The sequence below is a fragment of the Chroicocephalus ridibundus genome, chromosome 3, assembly GCF_963924245.1.
Source record: "Chroicocephalus ridibundus chromosome 3, bChrRid1.1, whole genome shotgun sequence".
Taxonomy (NCBI): domain Eukaryota; kingdom Metazoa; phylum Chordata; class Aves; order Charadriiformes; family Laridae; genus Chroicocephalus; species Chroicocephalus ridibundus.
Window position 1 is genome coordinate 106149128 of NC_086286.1, and position 20315 is coordinate 106169442.

Genomic DNA, 20315 nt, shown 5'->3' on the forward strand with positions numbered 1-20315 from the left:
CTTGAAGTAGCAAAAGACAGCATTTATCAATATCATTCCACAATAAGTATACACCATCCTACACACACCAAGTCAGAATCACATAAGTCATCTTCACTAAGCCGAGGAACTAAACCATACACCTCATTAATAAAAGTAACACACTTCTTATACTCTTTCCTCTGATCAGACAACCAGTTCCAACCTTGCTCATATTTATTCATAATACAAATGCAAAGGTCATCTTTCTTGCATGCTTTTTGGCCTTTTCAACTCTCTCTGCTTCCCTTCCATTTGATTCTCTTCCTTGTCATCTAAAGAACAAGTTATTCACTTTTATTTTTAACATGCATCTCCACAGAAGATGCTGACATTGCAAAATTCAACTAATCTTTTCCATCTTTTCCTTGCCATATTCTTAAGCAAGTGTCGTTGTGCTTTTCCCTCCAACAATGGTTAGGCCACAGAGTGTAGGAATCATCAAGAAGCAGAGTGATATCCTCATACAGGCTCCTTTGTGTGCATCTGTTTTGTGTCCTACTACTATAACTTTTGTAGAGAAGACTGCCTTTTGCCCCGACAGTACCAGGAAAAATAGGGTCATAATCAAGGGCTCCTTGGTGCCACAGTAATTCAAGCAAAACGCCAAAAAGCACAGCTGGCTAGATTATATACAAATTAGGTGAAATACTGTCATGATCTATGCACTGCACAAATTGGATATAAATGGTAGAGTCCCCAGGGCTTAAGTTAATTTCCTCATACTAAATGCCATTCATAAGCCAACATTTTCCAGCAATTCCCAGACAGTTGTCTCTGAACTAGACCAAATTACGGGGTAGCAAATAGAAACGAGCTGCAAATGTTGCTTTTAAGTGCAGAGCAGTATACATTATGAAATCGTAACGTTTTTGCTGACTGACAGCTTCAAACACTAAGTATCAGATGTTCTGCTCTGGCTACAAGGGACAGGCATGCACTTCAGTGGAAGAGACACACAAAATAGCGCTCAGATCTCCTGATCGCGGGCTGCCTGCACTGAGCTGTAATCCCAGCAAAGTGCAAAGCAGACCGGAGGAGAGAGGACTGCCGTTCTGATTTAAACTACCAGCTCCCAGGAGCCCATGCCTTGAGCTCCTGGGCACCACAGTTAAGAAAGAAATAAAAAGGTAATGTAATAATTCCTAGATTTCAGCTTTTGTTGTGTACAGATTAAAGAGACTAAACCTAATTCAAGATGCCCATGGATTCTGGCTTCTATAAATTAAACATTGCCAGGGCTCATTCTCTGATTTGGCCACATCCATACTATTGAACATTTTTAGTGTCTGATAAAGTGTGGCTGCCTGCAAATGATTACTGGGAATGGCCCCTGGCCCTTCCTAATTCCCAGACTGTACCCAGAATTGCCTGGGAAGGTACTAGATCATCTGGGCTAAAAGTCTGCCAGTGAACAATCTAGTGATTTAACGCAGTAGGCAACTGAGTTCCAGCGCCTATGGTCTGTAAAAATATATCTAAAGAACCCACATATTGAAGGATATAACAGCAATTTTCTTTTCTTCAGTATATACATGGTTTTGGCACTGAACAAAAATAAATCAAAATGTTTACATACTTGTCAACAAAATATCCAATGACTGGGCTCTCACTGGTTGTGTTTGGTGGTTTCCAGGTAACAATAACGTAGTCTCTGTTAGCATCTTGGCACTTAACATCCATTGGCGCCCCTGGTGCTCCCGCGATCAATGCATCAGCATCTGGACCACAAATAAAAAGAAATCACTTTTGACCCTGATTCCTCTGAAATCTACCACAGAGACAAAAGGGAAGATTTCCAGTTCACTGTGCTATTTGTATACGTGAATAGGAGCCCAAAGATTTCATTACACAGTAATTCACTGCACTAATGAATTAGGCCCTAATGTCTACATCTCCATATAAGTAAAAATGTTCAAGCATATTTTTGAGGGCAGAAAGCAGTTTAGGCATCGAATACCCATTACTTTTCCTGCAAATTAAAAGCCCAACTACCCCATGTGTTTTTGATGCCCTTTCCAACTGAAAGCTCTAGCTCAGTGGGTTACTGATCAGACCAAGGTACTCAGTAAAGAACATGTAGCTGAGGAAAATAAATCTCTTAAGGAGTAAAAAATTTGCAGACTCCTGGTACATTTCTAAGGATTCTATTTATTTAAAGTCTTACAATACTAACAGGCATAAGTAATAAATGTTCCACCATTAGGATATCCTTCTGAGGCTTCATTTTGAGAGGTGTTGACTGACGTGGACCCACAACTCCTAATGAAGTCTCCTAACATGTAAATGTCTCTCCCTTCAGAGAAAGGTTTCTATAACACAAAAGCATCCTGTGTAGAGTCTAAATTTATGGACTCTAATCACGATCAGTTGTGATGTAGCTGGTGCTCGGTATCAGATCACAGCCTACATGAAAAAAAGCCAAGAGGAAGGCCAACAGAGGACGCTAGAGACTCCAGAGGACATAGCTCAAGTCCAGGGTCCTGTGCATGCAAAGTGACAGGCTGCCCAGAGTGGTTGAGTCATCATCCCTATAGGTATTTAAAAGATGGGTAGACATGGCGTGCTTAGGAACAGGGTTTAGTGGTGGTTTTTGCAGTGTTAGATTAATGGTTGGACTCCATCTTAAAGGTCCTTTCCAACCTAGTTGATTCTATGATTCTACAATTCTATAGTATAAAATGGACAATAGAGGTACCTTAAAGTGACCCACCACTACAAAAAAAAAAACTTCTAGGAGGCTATTATACATTAGTGGGCCTTTTTCACCTGGGTACTTTCTTTCTTAGAAAGTAGTTGGGAAATAGAGAGCTTTAGCAAATTGTTTCCAATGAGATCAGAGTGCCAGCGTAGCTTGTTCAGGACATACTGCAAAGCTGATGAAGGCCTTGCACTAGTCCTGTGAGGAGGATGGAACTCAACCCCCTGAAAAAGCATTCATGTCCCTTCACCCCACCCAAACTGTCTGGACAACACTTCTGCAAGACACATATGTTCCAATACATTTCCAAAAAGAAAAAGGTTTGCAATCAATACAGCTCCAATGGCTTCAGTGGGGCTGCTCCTGTTTGCCACCATCGAGAATGTTGCCCAATGTATTTAAGACAGTGAAAGAGCTGCTCAGCCAGAGATATTTTTGTCTTTCAATTAAAAAAAAAAGTGAAAACTAGGTTCTGCTCACAGGTGCATGTGAAAGCTCATTCTCACTTCACTGAGAGCTGTGCATGCAAATGTGAGGGAAAATTCTGACCTTTATTCTATTTTAATACATTTACCTCCTTTTATCTACATCCCTTGTGAAAACTGTATTTCTTCAGTGACCTAATTTCATACTTTGCTTCTTTTCTCTGATTATTGAGATGACTGTGCCTGATACAAGAGTGGGAATATTTCTTTTGCTTTTTCCTGTGCCTCCCCCTAAGGCCAGGCACAGGATATAAGAATGCCCAGTGAGGACTGGTAGTATGCAAAAATGCAAAGAGAGAGAAAGAAATAAGCTGTTTCTTCACAAGAAAGATTTCTCTTGTTCTTCAGGAAAGAAAATGTCCTCAGGAGCATGCTCCTCTTGAAGATCCCCATTCATGTAAGGTGACTGTTTTTTCTAGCACACACTACTATATAAATCAAATGACTATGAAATACCATGAGGCTGGATTTCCTTTGTACTTCAGTCATCACATGGAATTGTTCAATAAAACTAATCTTTCTACTGCTCTTTTTAATTTCTCCCCAAGAAACAGATGAAAAGTTTACCTCTGACAAACAGGTAGGCACTGTATTCGCTCACTCCGCCTTTTGTAACCATGCGCAGGGTGTATAAGCCTTCATCATCCTTGTTCAGGTGGGTAAAGGACAGAGCTGCCTGGCCTTCTCCAAAATACAGCTTCGTCCACTTGGAGTCCGTTATCAGCACATCTGGATGAGAAGACCCATCAGACACGTTACTATGCTGGCCAGAACAGCCTATGTCCTAGTGCAGCTCTGTGCTAATCAGGGGGAAAAACTAACCTTTATGCCAGCTTTATTCAGAGTGATGGTGCTTTGATGCTACGAAAGCTCTACAGAGAGTAAGAAGTGTCTCTCTAAACTTATTTCATCAGTGAATCTGAGAGAATATGAAGTCTCAGACCACTCTAATGCAATGCCAATGAGAGAATTTCCATCACTGTAATTTTTAATACACTGACAGAGAAAAATATTATCCACATTCAAAACAAGAACATGAAAACCTGCCATACCCTGTAACGAATGCAGGGTGGAACTTTGTTTAATTTTTTAAAAGTTTTGCTACCTCTTCAGGTCAAATGCCAGATTGATTACTCAATTTCTTCCTCCACGTTTAAAGACCAGATTTCAGTTTAATCTGAAGATTGCTATAAATATACACTAAATTTAAATCTTCAAGGCATGCCTGTTGAGCAGTGAATGAAATTAAATTTGAATTTCTCACAGGTGAGAGGTGGTGACCCACGATTAATGCAAATTAATCTGATTGCCTAGTGAAACCAGAGCAAAAGAATGAGCAGGATATTTTATTCTAGCCGAGGGACTTTCTCATAACACCCTTTTTAATAATTGATTGGATTATTTTTTATTTTTAACTCCCTAAGACCTATTGCATATTAATTTATTGTAATCAATGCAGCAGAACTGTATTTAAAGGAGTTGAATATCTATAAATGTTTATTATTCTTTTGCTTAAATACACTTTGAAGCAGACACTTAAACAATTGCAAAGGAATCAGTTTTCCTACCCACCAGCTAAATTACATAAGAAGGTATAAAAAAATTACACACCTTCAGATAATAAAGCATCTGGAAGACACACGCTGCTAAAATTTACAGCAGTAAATTACATCATGACCTAGGCACGCAGTTGTTTTCTGAGAAGTATACAATGTAAATTCAGTCACATTCTTTGCCCTGAGACCCTTAATCATGAGATCCTCACCTAGAAAATCTGCATGTCTCCTTTCTGTCACGCATGTCACAATGGCACTGAGACTTTGTGTAGAGAGACATGAAGTACTTTAAATGAAATCAGACAATGTCTTCACCTAGAAAATTTAACTAATGCAAGAGTTCTGTGGAAAATCCTGAAGAAAAAAAATGAAGTTGAGTGACCAGCACCTCTGAAAAGCATGTCACTTATTTACACTCCAAACTTGAGTGAAATGGTAGACACCCTAGTTTGAATATATAGAGACTGTAGGCAAGACTGTATTGTCTATTAAAGCCAGAATAATCCATTTTCACCTTTTATGTGTACTTGAGACCAGAAACTGTGGAGGCAGTCACGTTTAGCAAGAGCAGAAAAACTTCTCTCCTTCACACAAGGCCAAAGACCCACCAGATCTTTTAAGAAAGCAGTTCTTTTTTTTTTTTAATGTAGTCTGGATGGATGACTTTACAGACAAGCAAAGAAGAAGAGAAAATTTTGGAGGCCACAAACATATTCAGAAGTTCTAATAAGCAGGTATTCATGCACCTGCCATCACAATAATATGACAATTACAGGGTCTTACTACCGCACACAAATTCCCATCTATTCACGTGTTGTGCTCTGTCACTTCTCCCAGCACTTACCAAGGAGCAAACCTGCAGGAGACTAACCCTTGGAGACAGTGTGACTGAAGGCTCACACGCTGTTTTGAGTATATGAGATATTTTTCCTAAAATATTACTCTGCTGAAAATTCATATAAAAAGTAAGGAATTACTATGTGCTGAAGCTTCTTTTCATCATGTATTTTGGTTGCTGAAATTTCAGCTAAATTCTGCACTCCACGGTTTTTCCCTCTGAATTCAATTATTTTATTCTAAATTACAGCATAAATGGCTGCAGAATGCTGGTACCTATAGCTTTATAATGGTTATATTATATTAGAGATCAATAACAGAAAGTTCTTGTTACCAGATGAACTCATATCCAGATTGATATACATTCCTGAAGTATTATTTTGATTTAGTTCTTTTGGTATCTTAAATCGTTCTAAGTGGACCATGAATTATAGACATCATATTCATGTTTGTCAAATCCCAAACCACTTCAGAGGATCTGATTCAGTTTATTTATATGCCCATAGGAGTCTAATAGACATCCTCAATAAGGTTCACTCGCATGAAACTTATTAATGTTGGATAAACACGTATTTCTCTTGTGCATAATTATTAGAAGTAAATCATACGTATCCACCTCAGGGCTTTAGTTGTTATTACTTGATTAACACAAACTGAAATTTTTTAGGAAAAATACAGTTTGTCTTAATGCAAGAGTACAATTAAGTATTACTTCTCAAAATACCAAAATGCCTAAAACACATGATGTTGAACAAATCATTAATCTTCTCATTGTTTACATTTATGCATTGCCTCCAGCTCTCAAGAGACCCAACAGGGGAACAGTAGCACATGGCAAAGGTTCACAGCGCATGAATTCCTGCAGTGTTTGGGAACGAGTTCTTCCAGTTGATGCACCTGTACACCTTGGAAATATTGTGACCCCTGTATGTGCAACGAAGGACAAATATAAGCTTATTTGTATCACCTTATTTCCTGTATCGTAAGTAGGTTAGTGGAGGTTAACCCAAGTAGGGATGGAGGTCTATCATCTGACTCACTAGCAAAAACTTACTGGCTTCAAAGAGACCAAGTTTTCATCTCAGGTTTTCACAAGGTAAACCTAAGTCAAATAAGGGGGAAAACAAAGACAACTATATTGTTACATATCAAGAGGGAATTATCTTGGCATCATGAAAGGTTAAATTGAAAGGGCCGTAAGATTTTGTTCACCTATCCATAGCAAAAGAACAATTCATGTTGGATGAAAAGCCTAACAATATGGGGCGGTCCTTGAAAATTAACTGTTCCTTATGGCTGCAGTTCCAAACCCAAAATTTCAGAGGTTTGGCACCTCAGGAAACCAGGCCCAGTAGGAGACAAAGTAAAGGTAGAATTGAAACTGATGGTTCACCTCAGATTGATGTTAGCAATTATTAATAACGATTACAAATCCCTATGTACTTCAGTGGGAACAGAAACTGGTTTCAAGAATGAACCTTAGATTTTAGGTTATTCACCAAACAAAAAAGCTATTTCTGTTTTAGTAACATCTAATAGTTCTATCACAATGAAGTATCCACAGTGATAGACAAATAGGAATGAAATAGTAAGTAGTACCCCGTTGCCTGAAGGATCAGATGCAAATCTATGTAAAACTGTGATGTACATGAAACAAAAGGAACAACTAGCAGCCATAAAAGAGTCCTTTTTCTGATTTCACTAATCATGAATTTTCTTGATTGACTTATTAATATTACTATCACTTCTTACTTATGCATTACATTTTGTCAGCTATGGAAGTTTCTGACAGCTTGTCTGGGATTAGTCCAAACATCAATCTTGGGCGTCTGCTATTGTCAAATGTCGTTCCTTGGGTAAAGGTCTCACCGTTCACAAGTAACCAAGGCTTTCCTTAAATCCTCAGGCAGAATATTGACTTTAGAACCCCACACAGAGCTTGTGCTTGGTGAAAAGTGGTGAGCAAAATGCCTACAATAGCCTGCCACCTGCTAAACTTTAAGTAGTTAGTTTTATGTTTCAAGACCTTTTTTTTTTGTGGGATGAACAAACTCTACTCATGCAGGGTTTGTGTACCATCCACCAGAGTATATGATGTTCAGTGATGTTATTTTCAGTACTTTCAGTTAAGATCACCTCACTTGGCATAGCATAGTTTTTCACTGACAAAAGAGGCAAGGAAAGCGCTCTACCAACATGGCACTTAAACAGCAGAGCAAAAGCATGTGGATCAGGCCTCACTCCTACAAGTATTTCTGAACTGTACATTAAAATGATTTTAATATAAAATTTACAATAAATACTAGAGCAAGATGGAAATGGAGGCCCACGCTGACACCTCAGTGATTCAAACTTTAATTTACTGCTCTGTGAGTACTCTTCAGCTCAGAGGTCACAGTATTCAATTACAAATCATGGCCAAATCCAGGAAGTGAGTTTGGATCTCCACCTAGTCAGTAAATGTTCTAACTATTGTGCTATCAGATAATACGAGATTGCCTCCTGTTGCTGTAAATGTATGCTCAAGAAAAAGTTGACCAAGTCACTTAATTGAAAGAGAGTGCAGGTCTATAAATTTTAACTACAGATATTTGTTTGCTTTGTTCCAAATATAATTCTGAGAATCTATTGTTCTAAGTTTGATCTGTGTCCTCAGTGATTCCTCCTGCATTTTCCAGGTAGTTTCAGTTCAGTGTACTAACTTACCATCTCTATACCACTCAGCACGAGGTCGTAGTCTTTTCAGGTCTGGGGTGATCAACATAGTACACTTCAGGGTCAGAGTTTCACCTTCAGTTCCAAAGGTGACTCCAAACTTCTCCAGAAACTGGACATCAATGTGGGTGAAGCAAACGTCGTATGACAGAGGCACTGTGCATGGGAAAATGAAAACATTCTTGAGGATAAGTAAATTGTACTTGGCACAATTAGATTACTGTCTGATCTGAACAGGAGATGGAGCTCTCTATTACACTATATGCTGATCTCGAAATGCAACTGGGAAAACAAAAGTATCTGGACAAGCTCTATTGTAAACTTAGAAAGCAAAGCCAGAAGCAGCAAGTGGTATCCAATATGCTCATCTGCAAAACATTACTTTGCTAGGAGTACATGAAATATCTAAGCAAAAAGAAAAAAATGCTTACAGTGGAAGGGCATTATCCCAGCTGGGTGAGGCTCTTCACCCTCTCTGAACCCTATAAATAAACACACAATAAACATTCAATGACATGAGCGTGATATTTATTTCTTATTTTAAACATGAAGTAGGACTTACTTCGCACAATCACAGCACAATTAGTTGATGCCTGCCCATGGACATTTGTTGCAACTGCTGAATAGGTAGCAGAATCATCAAAATCAGCTCTGAAAAAATGGAAGGAGGATAAAAGATGACTCTTTACACAAATACAAATTCTCTTAATGATTGATATTACAAACTAAGCTATGTCAACCCTGAGGAAAGTGGAGAAAGCTCTTTGCTGGTATCACACAGTGCAAGACATTGATGAAAGACAATCAGAAAGCCGGTACTGTTTTTTACTGTTGTTTTATCACAGCTTAGTGTGCAGGCTGCATTAACTTGAGCAAACTGGAAACGACCTTTAGTGAATGATCAAAAGGAGATGGCTGGAGGAGGCCAGTCTCACTATTCCCTTCCTGTATGTAACCTCCTTCCTTAATCCGTCTTGCCCTTCTGCCACGTATTTTAAGGAAGAGACATGGAAGAAAAGTACATGTGATGCTTGCAGAAATTCCTCCTTCTGTGGCTATTCCCAGCAGGCAGATACTGGTGGTTTTTTGCCTCTCTCATATCTCTTAGGCAGTCCAGAGGAAATGATACAAAACCAGGGAAACTGTCCAAAATTTTATATTGACTTAAATGTTTTGGCTTGATATACTTTTTAGTGAGAAAAGATGTTTATTATGCAAGGACAATATAATGAAAAATAAAGCAAAAACTACATACTTCCTTGAAAAGAAACTTACATTAGCAGATACATGGCCAGATGTTAAGATATAGGTACAAGCTTTGATGTCCTAGTTCTTTTATTATTTAAAATGGGGTCAGCCAGGAGAACTATTGACGTAAAATTGAAGTAAAGGAAGGAAACTAAACTATGTTCAAATAATTTTTTTTGGTACAATTACTCAAATTTGCAATTGAAATAAACTTCTTTGCTATGTTTCTAATAAATATAAGTGACTACTGACTAGAAAAAAGTTAAAAATATTTTGTACTAGTTTTTGGTAAAAAGCAGATTTGGGTAGAATAAGATTTCTTCAATTTTGCAGAAAGAACTTAGTCTGGATGAAGAAATAATTTTTAAAAAGGTAGAATATTTCCTTTTTACGTTTTGGAATTAATATTTTAAGTTAAAAAAAAAGTAAATCAGAATTTGCTTTCGCTTTGTTTTCAGAAACATACTAAATAGTCTAATACAAAATAAAATATTTTGGTTTTGAATGAACAAAACTTTTTATTTGGTCCAATTCAATATTTTTTATTGAACTCTTCCATTAGTCAAGTATTCTATAATATGTCTGTCAGACAAATTTGCTTATTATTTTTTTTCATTCTTGGAGTTTCATAGAATCGTAGAACTGCCTAGGTTGGAAGGGCCTTTAAGATCATCGAGTCCACCCATTTCTGTTAGGTTGAGCCATCAGCTAATCAGAGTGCTGTCTGAAACACACACAATAAATCCTGCTTCTGTGTAGCTCATTTAGCAATGCATTTAATGGACGCCACTCTGAAATATCCAGCCATGAGATACAACGTGCTGCATGCGTCCACTTAGTTTCCTCTCGGAAGAACAAATTTGTATCTTCTTGGCAACTGCCAGATGAAAGGGATGAAATTCTGGTTGCACTTGTCTTGTAAGAGGTCATATACCCCAGGTGTGAGAGAAGAAAGAAGAAGTAAAAGTGTTCGATGTAAATTGCGTAACGGGATGCCAATTTGGGGGTGTGTAGCACCTGTGACAGGCACATCAGACACCTATTTTTCAGCTCTTGCATAGATTCTGGACAGTGTCATATCACAAAAAAAAATGATACTATCTGCACTGTGAAGTCTGAAACACAACTTGATGAAAGCTCTATTAAATTGAGATTTATCTCTCTAAATGTACAGGGCTAACAGCTCCTCCTGGAGGATAATCTTCAGCCACACATTTCACAAAACCAAGAGCTAAAGTAGAAAGTTTGTCATACAATTAACTATGAAGGCCAGAGGGGTAAATCCTAAAATTAGGCCACTTAACCAAAAGGCCTGCAATTGGTATGAAGCCCTTGAGCACCCTACTACAGTCTGGACAGGCAAAATAAGTCTGAAAAACAATTTAAAAGAATCTAAATACTAGGCTCGATATTATTCAACTTCTTTTTTTGGTTTTCAGGAAGGATTTAAAAAAATGCCAATACCTGTTCACAGATTTATATAAAGCTTTACTGATTCTGGACTTGCTTGAAAGCTGTCAGACTTGGTGACATTTCTTTGCAGTAACTTCTTAGAAATAAGAATGGTTTTTTTACTATCCCAGTTTCACACTATTTAACATTTGGATGATAAAATGCCAAAAGCAAGGCAAAACTGCAGTAAAACTGCAGATACCTTTCCCAAGTCATGTTATAACGTCTCTATACTGAAATGTGCATAATTTCTACATTTCTCACAGCCCAGTACAGTGTCTTGCAACAATGAAACAAGCTAACAACAAATGAGGCATCTCATAAATTTCTTACAAGGAGGAGCATTGCAGAAGTGACTGTACTGGAACTCTGTTCCTGTCGCTCTGCATACATCCCTTCTTCAAGGAGATTATATAGAGAGTAAATAGTACATAATACGTATTATATTTAATAACATGTATTATGTATCAGTAAATTAAACAGTGTTAGGTAATATCCCCAGAAACTGGATCTCCATTACCCTAGTGCTGATGTGTGAGAACAGCCCACGGCCTGCCTTGGTGTGTGCCAGCTTGCCAAAGGGATTCCCAGACACAAGTCAGGAGATAGCAAGGGTCCATTCCCAGAAAACTGTCTGGAAGTGGTTGCCCTGTCCTGAAGGACAAGAAAATTAGTCCATCCCATGCCAGGAGGCCACTGTGGCAGCGGATGTGTTTAATTTACTGTGGCAAGCAGATTTCAGAAATGCAATTCCTAGGCACTAGTGGCAGGTATATTCCAGACCAGGAGGATGGTGCACACCTACACCTGACAGGGCATGTGCTGGGGGAGTCACGCTGCAATTGCTGATGGGGTTTTGATCCATCCCTGGGCTGGGATTTAGGCAATTTACAGCACCCGTATCATACCTGAGTGATGAACGCTACCCCACCATTGCTCTTTTAGTCCATTCCCTCACATAAGCAAAGCATTACTTCAGGCTGCTTTGCTTCGGTGACATCCAACTTATCCGCTCTTTAACATTTTCTTGTTGTTACAGAGTGTTGACAACAAGGATAAAATAACAGTATCTCTTAACTGAAGTTAACTCTGATTAACTATCGTGTTAAAATAGTCATCACCTGCTCTCGGTTTTTGGCTTCATTTTCCATCAGAACAACAGACAAAACACTCAATAGGAATTAATTTCTGTAGGAACTACACAGGATTCGGGATCTAAAGAGTGATTTATCATCAACCACAAGGTGGTGAAAAATAATCCAGACATTGTAGAAATGTGTATTCTGAACAAAAGGCAAGGCCCCAGTCTGTGCTTGGCCACTCAAAGCATCAGAAATTTAGGGTTGTAAGAACTGCAAAGTTGTCTCCCTAAAATGAAGAAGCAGAATGGCAGGTACCCGATTAACTTTCCAAATGGATACGTGTCTGTGCTTGACCCATCCCCCTAGCCTTGCCCTCTCATAAGCAACACCAAAATACATCTCTTGCAGAGATTTTCCTGTTTGTGAGGGCCTCCAAGGTAGACAAAACAGAATATGATCCTCAAAGTCTCTAGAACAGACAGGAGATTCGCAAAAGGGTAGTTTCTTTAGCCCAAAAAGTTTGATGCCTGAAAGTAACTATTTGACAGAAGTTAGTGATGGAGTGAGAATTAATTTTATCAGGAAGACCAAATGAAAGAAGTTACTGACCAAATGACTGACCACACTCTTACAACACCCTTTGGTTTTAAGAAGAGAAACACGGTACTTGGAGAAAGAGAAAGAGGTACGGAGTTACTATGAACATGCAGATAACAATTCACTTTCTGCTATTTAAGAGGCCCTAAAAACTCCACCCATTTTCTGGAAGTCAGTTTTGAAAGCATTTTACAATTCCTTGCTATGATCTCTCACCTGACTCTCCAGGAGATGAATCAAACCAGCTCAGATAGCCAAGTACTCAGTAGACTGCCTTCAAATCTGGTATTGGAAGTGTACGGGGTTAGGGGGTAAGAGCTACAGAGCACATTTGTTTAACACACACTTTGAAGAAAGTTGGGCAGGATGGCGAGTCACGTGAGGTCCTGACTCTCCTTTTGTGCCAGGTAATACTCAGACTGAGGATTATCCTGGAAACTATCTACTTCCTTGTATGATAAAAAGCCTAGATTTCCTAAATTGCACTGTAAAATGCATCGAGTCAAGACCAGTTAGAAACGGTATTTGAAGTACCCAGGAGGCAAGGTGTGGTCTCTCCAGCAGTTATTCTTGCATCATGATGGAGAACATGTTTTCCAACCTTTACAAAGGTCAGATAAAATATGCATAGAGTACATTTAGATAGCATGAAGTGTGAGTGCAGAGCTGCATCTGTCCCAAGGTACTAATACTTCTTGTGAAAATTAAATTGCCCTGAATCCACAGGAGGCTCTGAAGTGCTAATGTTTGTGCGGGGAATATTCCCCAGGCAGATACATCTGTTTAAAATGCATATATTCAGCCATCTGCCTCGTGTAGATTTAAACACAGGAGTTAAGAGTGAAATAACATTTTTTCCTGAATTGGAACACAATTCAGTGCATGTCAAGAACAGGAAGCAGAACGCAGTAAATTACACAGAGTTAAAATTGCCTCCTTTGCATTCAAATGACAAAATTTTCAGTGTTATAGCAATATGACATGAAGATGTGGAAATACTCTCCAGGATTACCACCCCATGTATCGATTCTCCGGTCAGGCTGAACCTGACTGATTCTTTTTGTTTGGTTGGGGTTTGTTTTTACCGAAGAGGGCACCTCTGTTACGCGGTGGCCGCTTCCCCAAGCTCCCAATGACTGCTGCTTACAGGGGCCAGAGACTGGCAGGTCAAAAGATCACGGACCATTTCATTTGGTGGGTTGCTCTTTGCATTTCAGCGAGGAAAGGAGAGCGGAAGTAACGCCATGCCTGCTGCCTATATACACTCACAGGTACCTGTGAAATGCCAGGAGCTGCAGTTTATCACCCGATCAGCCCTGTAGAGCTCCAAGGCTCTGCCAGGGGAGCGCCTCTGCCGCAGTGCCTCCGCTCTGCCCCGCTCCCACCCACAGCGGGAGAGCGGGCAGGCCTCCCTCTCCGTCTCTGCGGATTAAATCACCTCAAGGCTTTTCGTGCCTAATCAAACTAAAATAGCGCTGTGCTGGCTGCGCAGCGTCATTTGTTAAATGAGAATAGTTAGAAGAGAAGGTTCATTCAATTTTTAAGCTGTATTTTTCACAGGCTGTGCTGGTGGTGCTGCGGAGCCTGATGAGAGGGGCTGGCTCTGGCGCCTGGCAGCAGGTATCACACTGCACTCTGCTGGCTCTCACGCACAGCTTTTGCTGATGCAACCACAAATCTTTCCTGCTGCAATTACAAGCGCTTCTTAAGCGATGACTTAATGAAACAGGAGAAGGCCCTAATAAAAGACAAAATGCTGCCAAACTTTGAGCCTTGTATAGGGTGAGACTGTGCGGCCACATCACGCTGACAGAGCTCAGGAAAATCCGACCTCCTTCCCTGCTCCTTCTACCATCCATCCCCCATCAGCTCACCCCCCTGCTCACTGAGGACTGGGCATCGGGAGCATGCTGCTGGCCCCTCTGTGCCCCAGAAATGTAACACAGCCATTCACAGTTGCATAAAGCTAAGTGATTCATTTAAGGAGGCATCACAGTAAACAAACAAAGCAAAAACCCAAAACCTGTTATGAAACAAGTTGCAGCAACTAAGGAATTCAAACTGTTATGATTTTTAATTACTAAGATGCACACACTAAGGCAGAAAATATTTTGCAGTTATGCTATAAAGCAACGGGGCAACCTCATCTGGACTACCTCTGATACAGAAATCTTCCCCTCTATTATGTGCCTATCCACAGTTAAATTAGGTGGGATAAAGAAACACATTTTAAACAAACCCTCACATTCTCAGACATATATCAATCACTTCAACCACCGGTAGCTTTCCCTCAGAGGATTCCTGACAGTCTCCTCTGAATCACCTATCTGAAGCGAGATGAAAGATGAAATGAGATGAACCACTACCTCAGCGCAGGCTGGCAATGTCTCTTCTCCTATAATCATGAGATGTGCAAAAAGATATAATGAAACTCAAAACTCCTTTTCTTTACTGCTCAAGGGAGACCTTGAGCTCAAGCTCCCAATTGAAGAAGCCTAAAAGGAGCGAGAAAGCGGCACTGTATGATAATGATAGCACTGAATGCAGGCAGAAAATGTGGTAAATTGAACACACAGCATCATAAAAATCTGAGACTGAGAAATGAAAATGATCTGGTTACTGTATAGGCTTATGGGCACTGGAAGATAGCAAACAGCGGGGGATGAAATTGTGCCCAGTTACTACTTTAAGATGACAAGATGACGTTCTGGTTTTGGTGCCTCAAGAATTTTTCCACTGGGATCAAGGAATACTCATAGGAATAAATATCACACTTGCATTAGAAGGAAAAGTTCACTCCCCAAGCTCCACTGAAGCACTAGAAAGGTAGCCAAGAAATTCCAAGGCCGTTCCGAGTGGCTGTGGATCGTATGACATGCAGCTCAGCAGTTTGGTATGAACAGCTGAGAAGAGCACAGAAGTGGATAGGTAGAAAATCCCAACGGTTCTGCTTCCCAGAAAAAAAATAATACTTCAAATACATGTGCACAAAGATACGTATGGAAGATCCAGAGTTAATTTTTGTATAAAAACATGAATTATATATCTATATTTTAAACACTACCTATACATCCATTGCTTTCAATACAAGAAACGCCTAATATTAGTAATGCACTATCAAAACGTTCTTCCATTTCCTGCATGTTGATTTTCTGTCTTTTGGGACAGAAAATATGGCTGATGGTCAAGTTTTGAAATAAAACAGATTAGTAATAAAGAAGTAAATTTTAGGTTACAAATCTTAATTTAATAAACTGTATAAATCTATGGTAAATAAATTATAACTCTGGGTCTACAATCCTCCAATATTCTTTTAAGTGGAGAAGGGAAACCCTGGGGGAGAGAAGACAGTAATCTTTAGGTGGCAAAAAGACCACAGTGCCAGACAGAATGAAAGAGAAACAGAGCAGTGGTCTCTGAAGATGGCCACTTGGTTGAACCTGAGGGAGTCTGAATGAATACATATGGGTCTGGGACTAGTAAACAGTGGTTGGTGGTGGGTGGGTGTGGGAACCTGAGTGGGTGCCAATAAATGACTCTGTGGTATGTCTGAGTAAATATGGCTGGGTCTGAACACTCCCAAAGCCAACTGTGGATGGTGTCTACATGACTGACAACTGGCATAGGAAAGAGAAAAAAAGCTCCAAGGGGATGTAAGCCATGAGCACCCGTCAGCCTGATGGTTACAGATGCTCAGAAAGCAGGATCAACACTGATTCTCATTTCATCAAAAAGGCGTATACTCCCAAAATGCCACAAAAGGAACCTAGGTACTGCATCTGGACTCACCAAGCAGCTGCTTATGGACACTAACAAAGGGAAATAAACACAGTCACGGTATCACGGTAATTGACCAGCAGGAAGTCACCAAAGCTTCATCACCTGACAGTCACTCACGCACATCCAGACAAAGGAGAGCATTTTCCATTTTCCCTGCTGCAAGGGAGAGGTTTGCAAGATGACAACCCGTTTTTTTCTTTTAACTTCCTGCTCTTATCTCCAAAAGTAACGTTGGTGGGAAGAAGCAGCTGTGTTGAGACATCTCACGGATACAGAGAGCAGTCAGCAAGTTATCCATGGCCTGGGAGTAGAAGACTGAGTATCTTAGAAGTAGTCTTAAGTAATACTACTCCTTGAGAAGCATCCCTTAAGATGCAACACCATAAGGATTCTTGCTGTCAGCTTCTGTATAGGGATATATTTCTCCCATCCTGACCAGTGAAAAGATGAACAGTTGGGCTGGACTTTGCTGCAGGATGACAAAAGCAAAGTTTTCCCAAAAGCAGAAGGAATGATGCACTTATTTTCTGTACTAATGCCACAAGGCTGTGCCCAGAGCTGCTTCCACTGCTGACAGATGGAGATAGGGTGGAAGATGAAATGTTTGGCCAGCCAAGTGTTAGCCACAAGTATTCTGGATGTTTCAGCACAGCTGATGCTCATGTTCTGGAGAAATTAAAAGGGGGTTTTTGGGTGTCTGCTCTAGATATTAATTTTCTTTTTAAAGACCACAGTCATGTCCTCATTTTCCTTTGGGTTTTTTTTAAAAAGCTTGTACAAAGTCACATCTAACATGCAATATTTCGATGATTTAGAACAGCACGGGATTAGTTTTGGGAAGATGTTCTACCCAGGCATTTTCTATAACACCAGGTTAACATCATTTTGAAAAATAAGATTAATTATACTGGTAATTTAAAAACCAAAATTTACACTTCCTTGCCTTTTGGAGAACAAAAAAAATGAGATCAAAAAGTAAACAGAACCTAACATATAACAAAAGAAATACTGATGCTGCCCTGACCAGCTATATTTTTGTTTACCTTAAAGAGTTTCATCATGGCAAGAACATGAAATACACAATTTTCCACTTTGAATGCTGAGAAGGGATCTTCTATAGTTCCCAATAAAAAAGGAACTACCATCCTTTCAGCTACTTAACTCTTCTTTTATATCTTCTTGGAGATTGCTGGAGTTAAATAACCGAAATATCTAATTTTTCATTTCATTTAATGATCTAATATTCAACTACTTAGTGAACTTTCTCTAGCCTAAATGTGAGTACCGACAGAGAAGTGTGCTGAATTTAACAACTATCTTGCAGCCTTTGTGTGAATTTTTACTTTTAATTGTAATTTGATTGTAAAATACTTTGTGTAGAGTATAAAAAACTCTTTTATTCCTCAGAATAATCTACCTGTTTATATGCAACACATGTACTCCATATTTGCTTTCAATTCTGTACTTTGTTGGATCACTTGCAGGGGTAATCAATTCCTCGTTTTTGTACCTGACAATCAAGAAAAAACAAACTCATTAATATCCGCTCTTATGCACTGCATTCATTTAGTAGATTTTTACAGCTAGATATCATTTACTGTCATCGGAGCTCTCTCTATATATCATCTCTACCTGTATAGAGTATTTTCCAGTATATATGGATAGATAAACATTGGGCCATGAAGGCAAAAGAGGACCATCGCTGCAGTAAGAAAGTGGAAAGAGAAGATGTGCACCCAAACCAGAAAAGCAGGCAGTGGAGTAGAAAGAAGATGCTCTGTAACTTGAGCTTTCTGGGCCTGTAGCTGTGACAGATGATGGGAAGCAAACTTTGTCTTGCACCGCAGTAAAGCACTTCAGGACAAAACAAGGGAAGCAGCAACAGGATTGTGCCTCAGGTTAGATCTTCATGGCCAGCCCAGGGCTTTCACATACACAGGACAGCACTTGTCCGGAGAGGAGGGCATCTCCAAGGATGTCCACCTCAACAGAGGCTGACACAAAGTGAACACGGATACAGCCCATGACAACAACAGAGCTGTACAAGTTTACCCAGGCTTAGCAAGCAGCCTGCAAGCTCTGTGTATTTTCCCATTTGCTACTCATCATCAGGGAACAAAATGGCCAGAACGACTGGAATGCCTTCCGCAGTCTGGCTTCTGAAATACTCGAGTTTGCTTCTCACACTACACAGGGCCCTTCAGCAAGTTGTCCTCCCACTCCTTCCACTGAAGTATCAACTGCTACAATCCAGCACATCTATGGGGATTATAAAGGGGGTTTAACATAGCCATTATGTATGTGACACTTATCAGTTATGCCATAACTTCCAAATGAAAAAAGCTTAACAACATTTTTAGAGGGATAGGAAAGGCCAGTCTCTTACCATTGTACAACAGGGCTGGGAAATCCTTGTACAGTGAAGCAAAGGCTCACAGACATCTTCTCCCAGACAGTGTGAGATCTCAGGCGCACTAGAATTTCAGGAGCTCGGCTTATACTTTCCTCAACAGCATGTCTTTCCAGAGCCATATTTTCTTCTACCTATTAAACGGAGGGAAAGAAAAGAAACATCTAGCACCAGACTCAACTGGGGTAGAAGATCTAATCTTAAACCCACAAAATTAAAAGGTGCTAAATCACTGTCCATATTTGAAACACAGGCCTAAATTTCAGTATATCTTATAATTCTGCTTGGGTAGGAACAAAAAGGTTCAGCACTGTACCATCCTTTGTATAGCAAGTCTATCCAGATGTTCTCTAGCACGGTGCCTGGCCGTGTGAATCTCTTTTTCCAAAGCAGACAACTCACTGGCAAACCGAATCCTTTTCTCTTCACTCGCATGAGTTTTTTGTTCATGAGTCCTGCAGGACAAGAGAAAATATCAGATAAAAGTAACCAATATGAAGCTTTAAGATTGTCACTCATACACATTAGGTAACTGAGGGCTCTGAAGCCATATCAGCAGGATGTAAAATCTAGTTTAGGAATTATTCTTAGAGTCTGTCTGCCTAACCTATGTGAAATTAATGTGAATTTTTCTTCATTTTCTTTCCCCCGTACATGTTGTGCTGTAGCATCAGATCTTGAAAGCTGGCATGATCATGTTGACACAATCTCAGTTCCTCCAGTAATCAAGATCAAGAACCTGCCTGGCTTCCCTCTGGTCCCTAATTTTCTTTTCCATGGACCCAAGGAGGCAGGGGGGTGAAGGCATGTTCTGTGCCTGTGCACAACCTTATAAGAGTTGGGCCTTGATTACGGCATGCCCTTGGCTCTTGCACCTGGGAAGCTCTGCTAGTTCTATGGGCTGTAGCAGCTGACCTCACCTGAAAGATACAGACCAAGGAGTTCACAAGGATTTGAAGAACTACTACATGCAAGAAAGCTGTCCTTGGACAGGGGTGTGAGTGGGAAGTATTATAGAAACTACCAGAAAAAGACAACCTTTTGAGAAATTTGTGGATTGTTCCCTGAAAATCTGACTCCATAAATTTTTCAGAATTCCTAAAAAAAAAACCAAAAACTCATAACTGATTTTAGATGGAGCTAGCTCAAGCTTCTGCATGCATCCTGATTCAATAAGCAGCCTGTTCTACTCTTTGCCTCGCCAAGAGGACAAAAGAAGGGAGCTGAATATCAGAAATTTATGTCATTATAGAATATGGCAAGACTCTTAAAGCATACCCCAACATGCTGTGAAGCAAATAAGAAGACTTGCATGAAATTCAGTGAAGAGTAAATCAAGACATTATTTGTCTGGTGTTTTAAAAATATTTATTTGTACCATTGCAACGTACTTTAAATACCAGCCTCATTCTGCCACGTATATTTTCATACTGT

At 39.7% G+C, this 20315-nt stretch overlaps 1 protein-coding gene across 2 annotated transcripts in view; it reads right to left on the minus strand.

Moving 5' to 3' along the window:
* Window positions 1-20315, minus strand: part of MYOM2 (myomesin 2) — a 79661-nt gene that overhangs the window by 49739 nt on the left and 9607 nt on the right. For both annotated transcript variants that reach the window (XM_063330349.1, XM_063330348.1), the window contains exons 5-12: window positions 19198-19336; window positions 18858-19015; window positions 17889-17981; window positions 8875-8963; window positions 8744-8794; window positions 8304-8468; window positions 3772-3933; window positions 1598-1739 (exon numbers count right to left, since the gene is read on the minus strand). In XM_063330349.1, the coding sequence (XP_063186419.1) occupies window positions 1598-1739; window positions 3772-3933; window positions 8304-8468; window positions 8744-8794; window positions 8875-8963; window positions 17889-17981; window positions 18858-19015; window positions 19198-19336 (999 nt within the window). The remainder of the gene's footprint in view (window positions 1-1597; window positions 1740-3771; window positions 3934-8303; window positions 8469-8743; window positions 8795-8874; window positions 8964-17888; window positions 17982-18857; window positions 19016-19197; window positions 19337-20315) is intronic.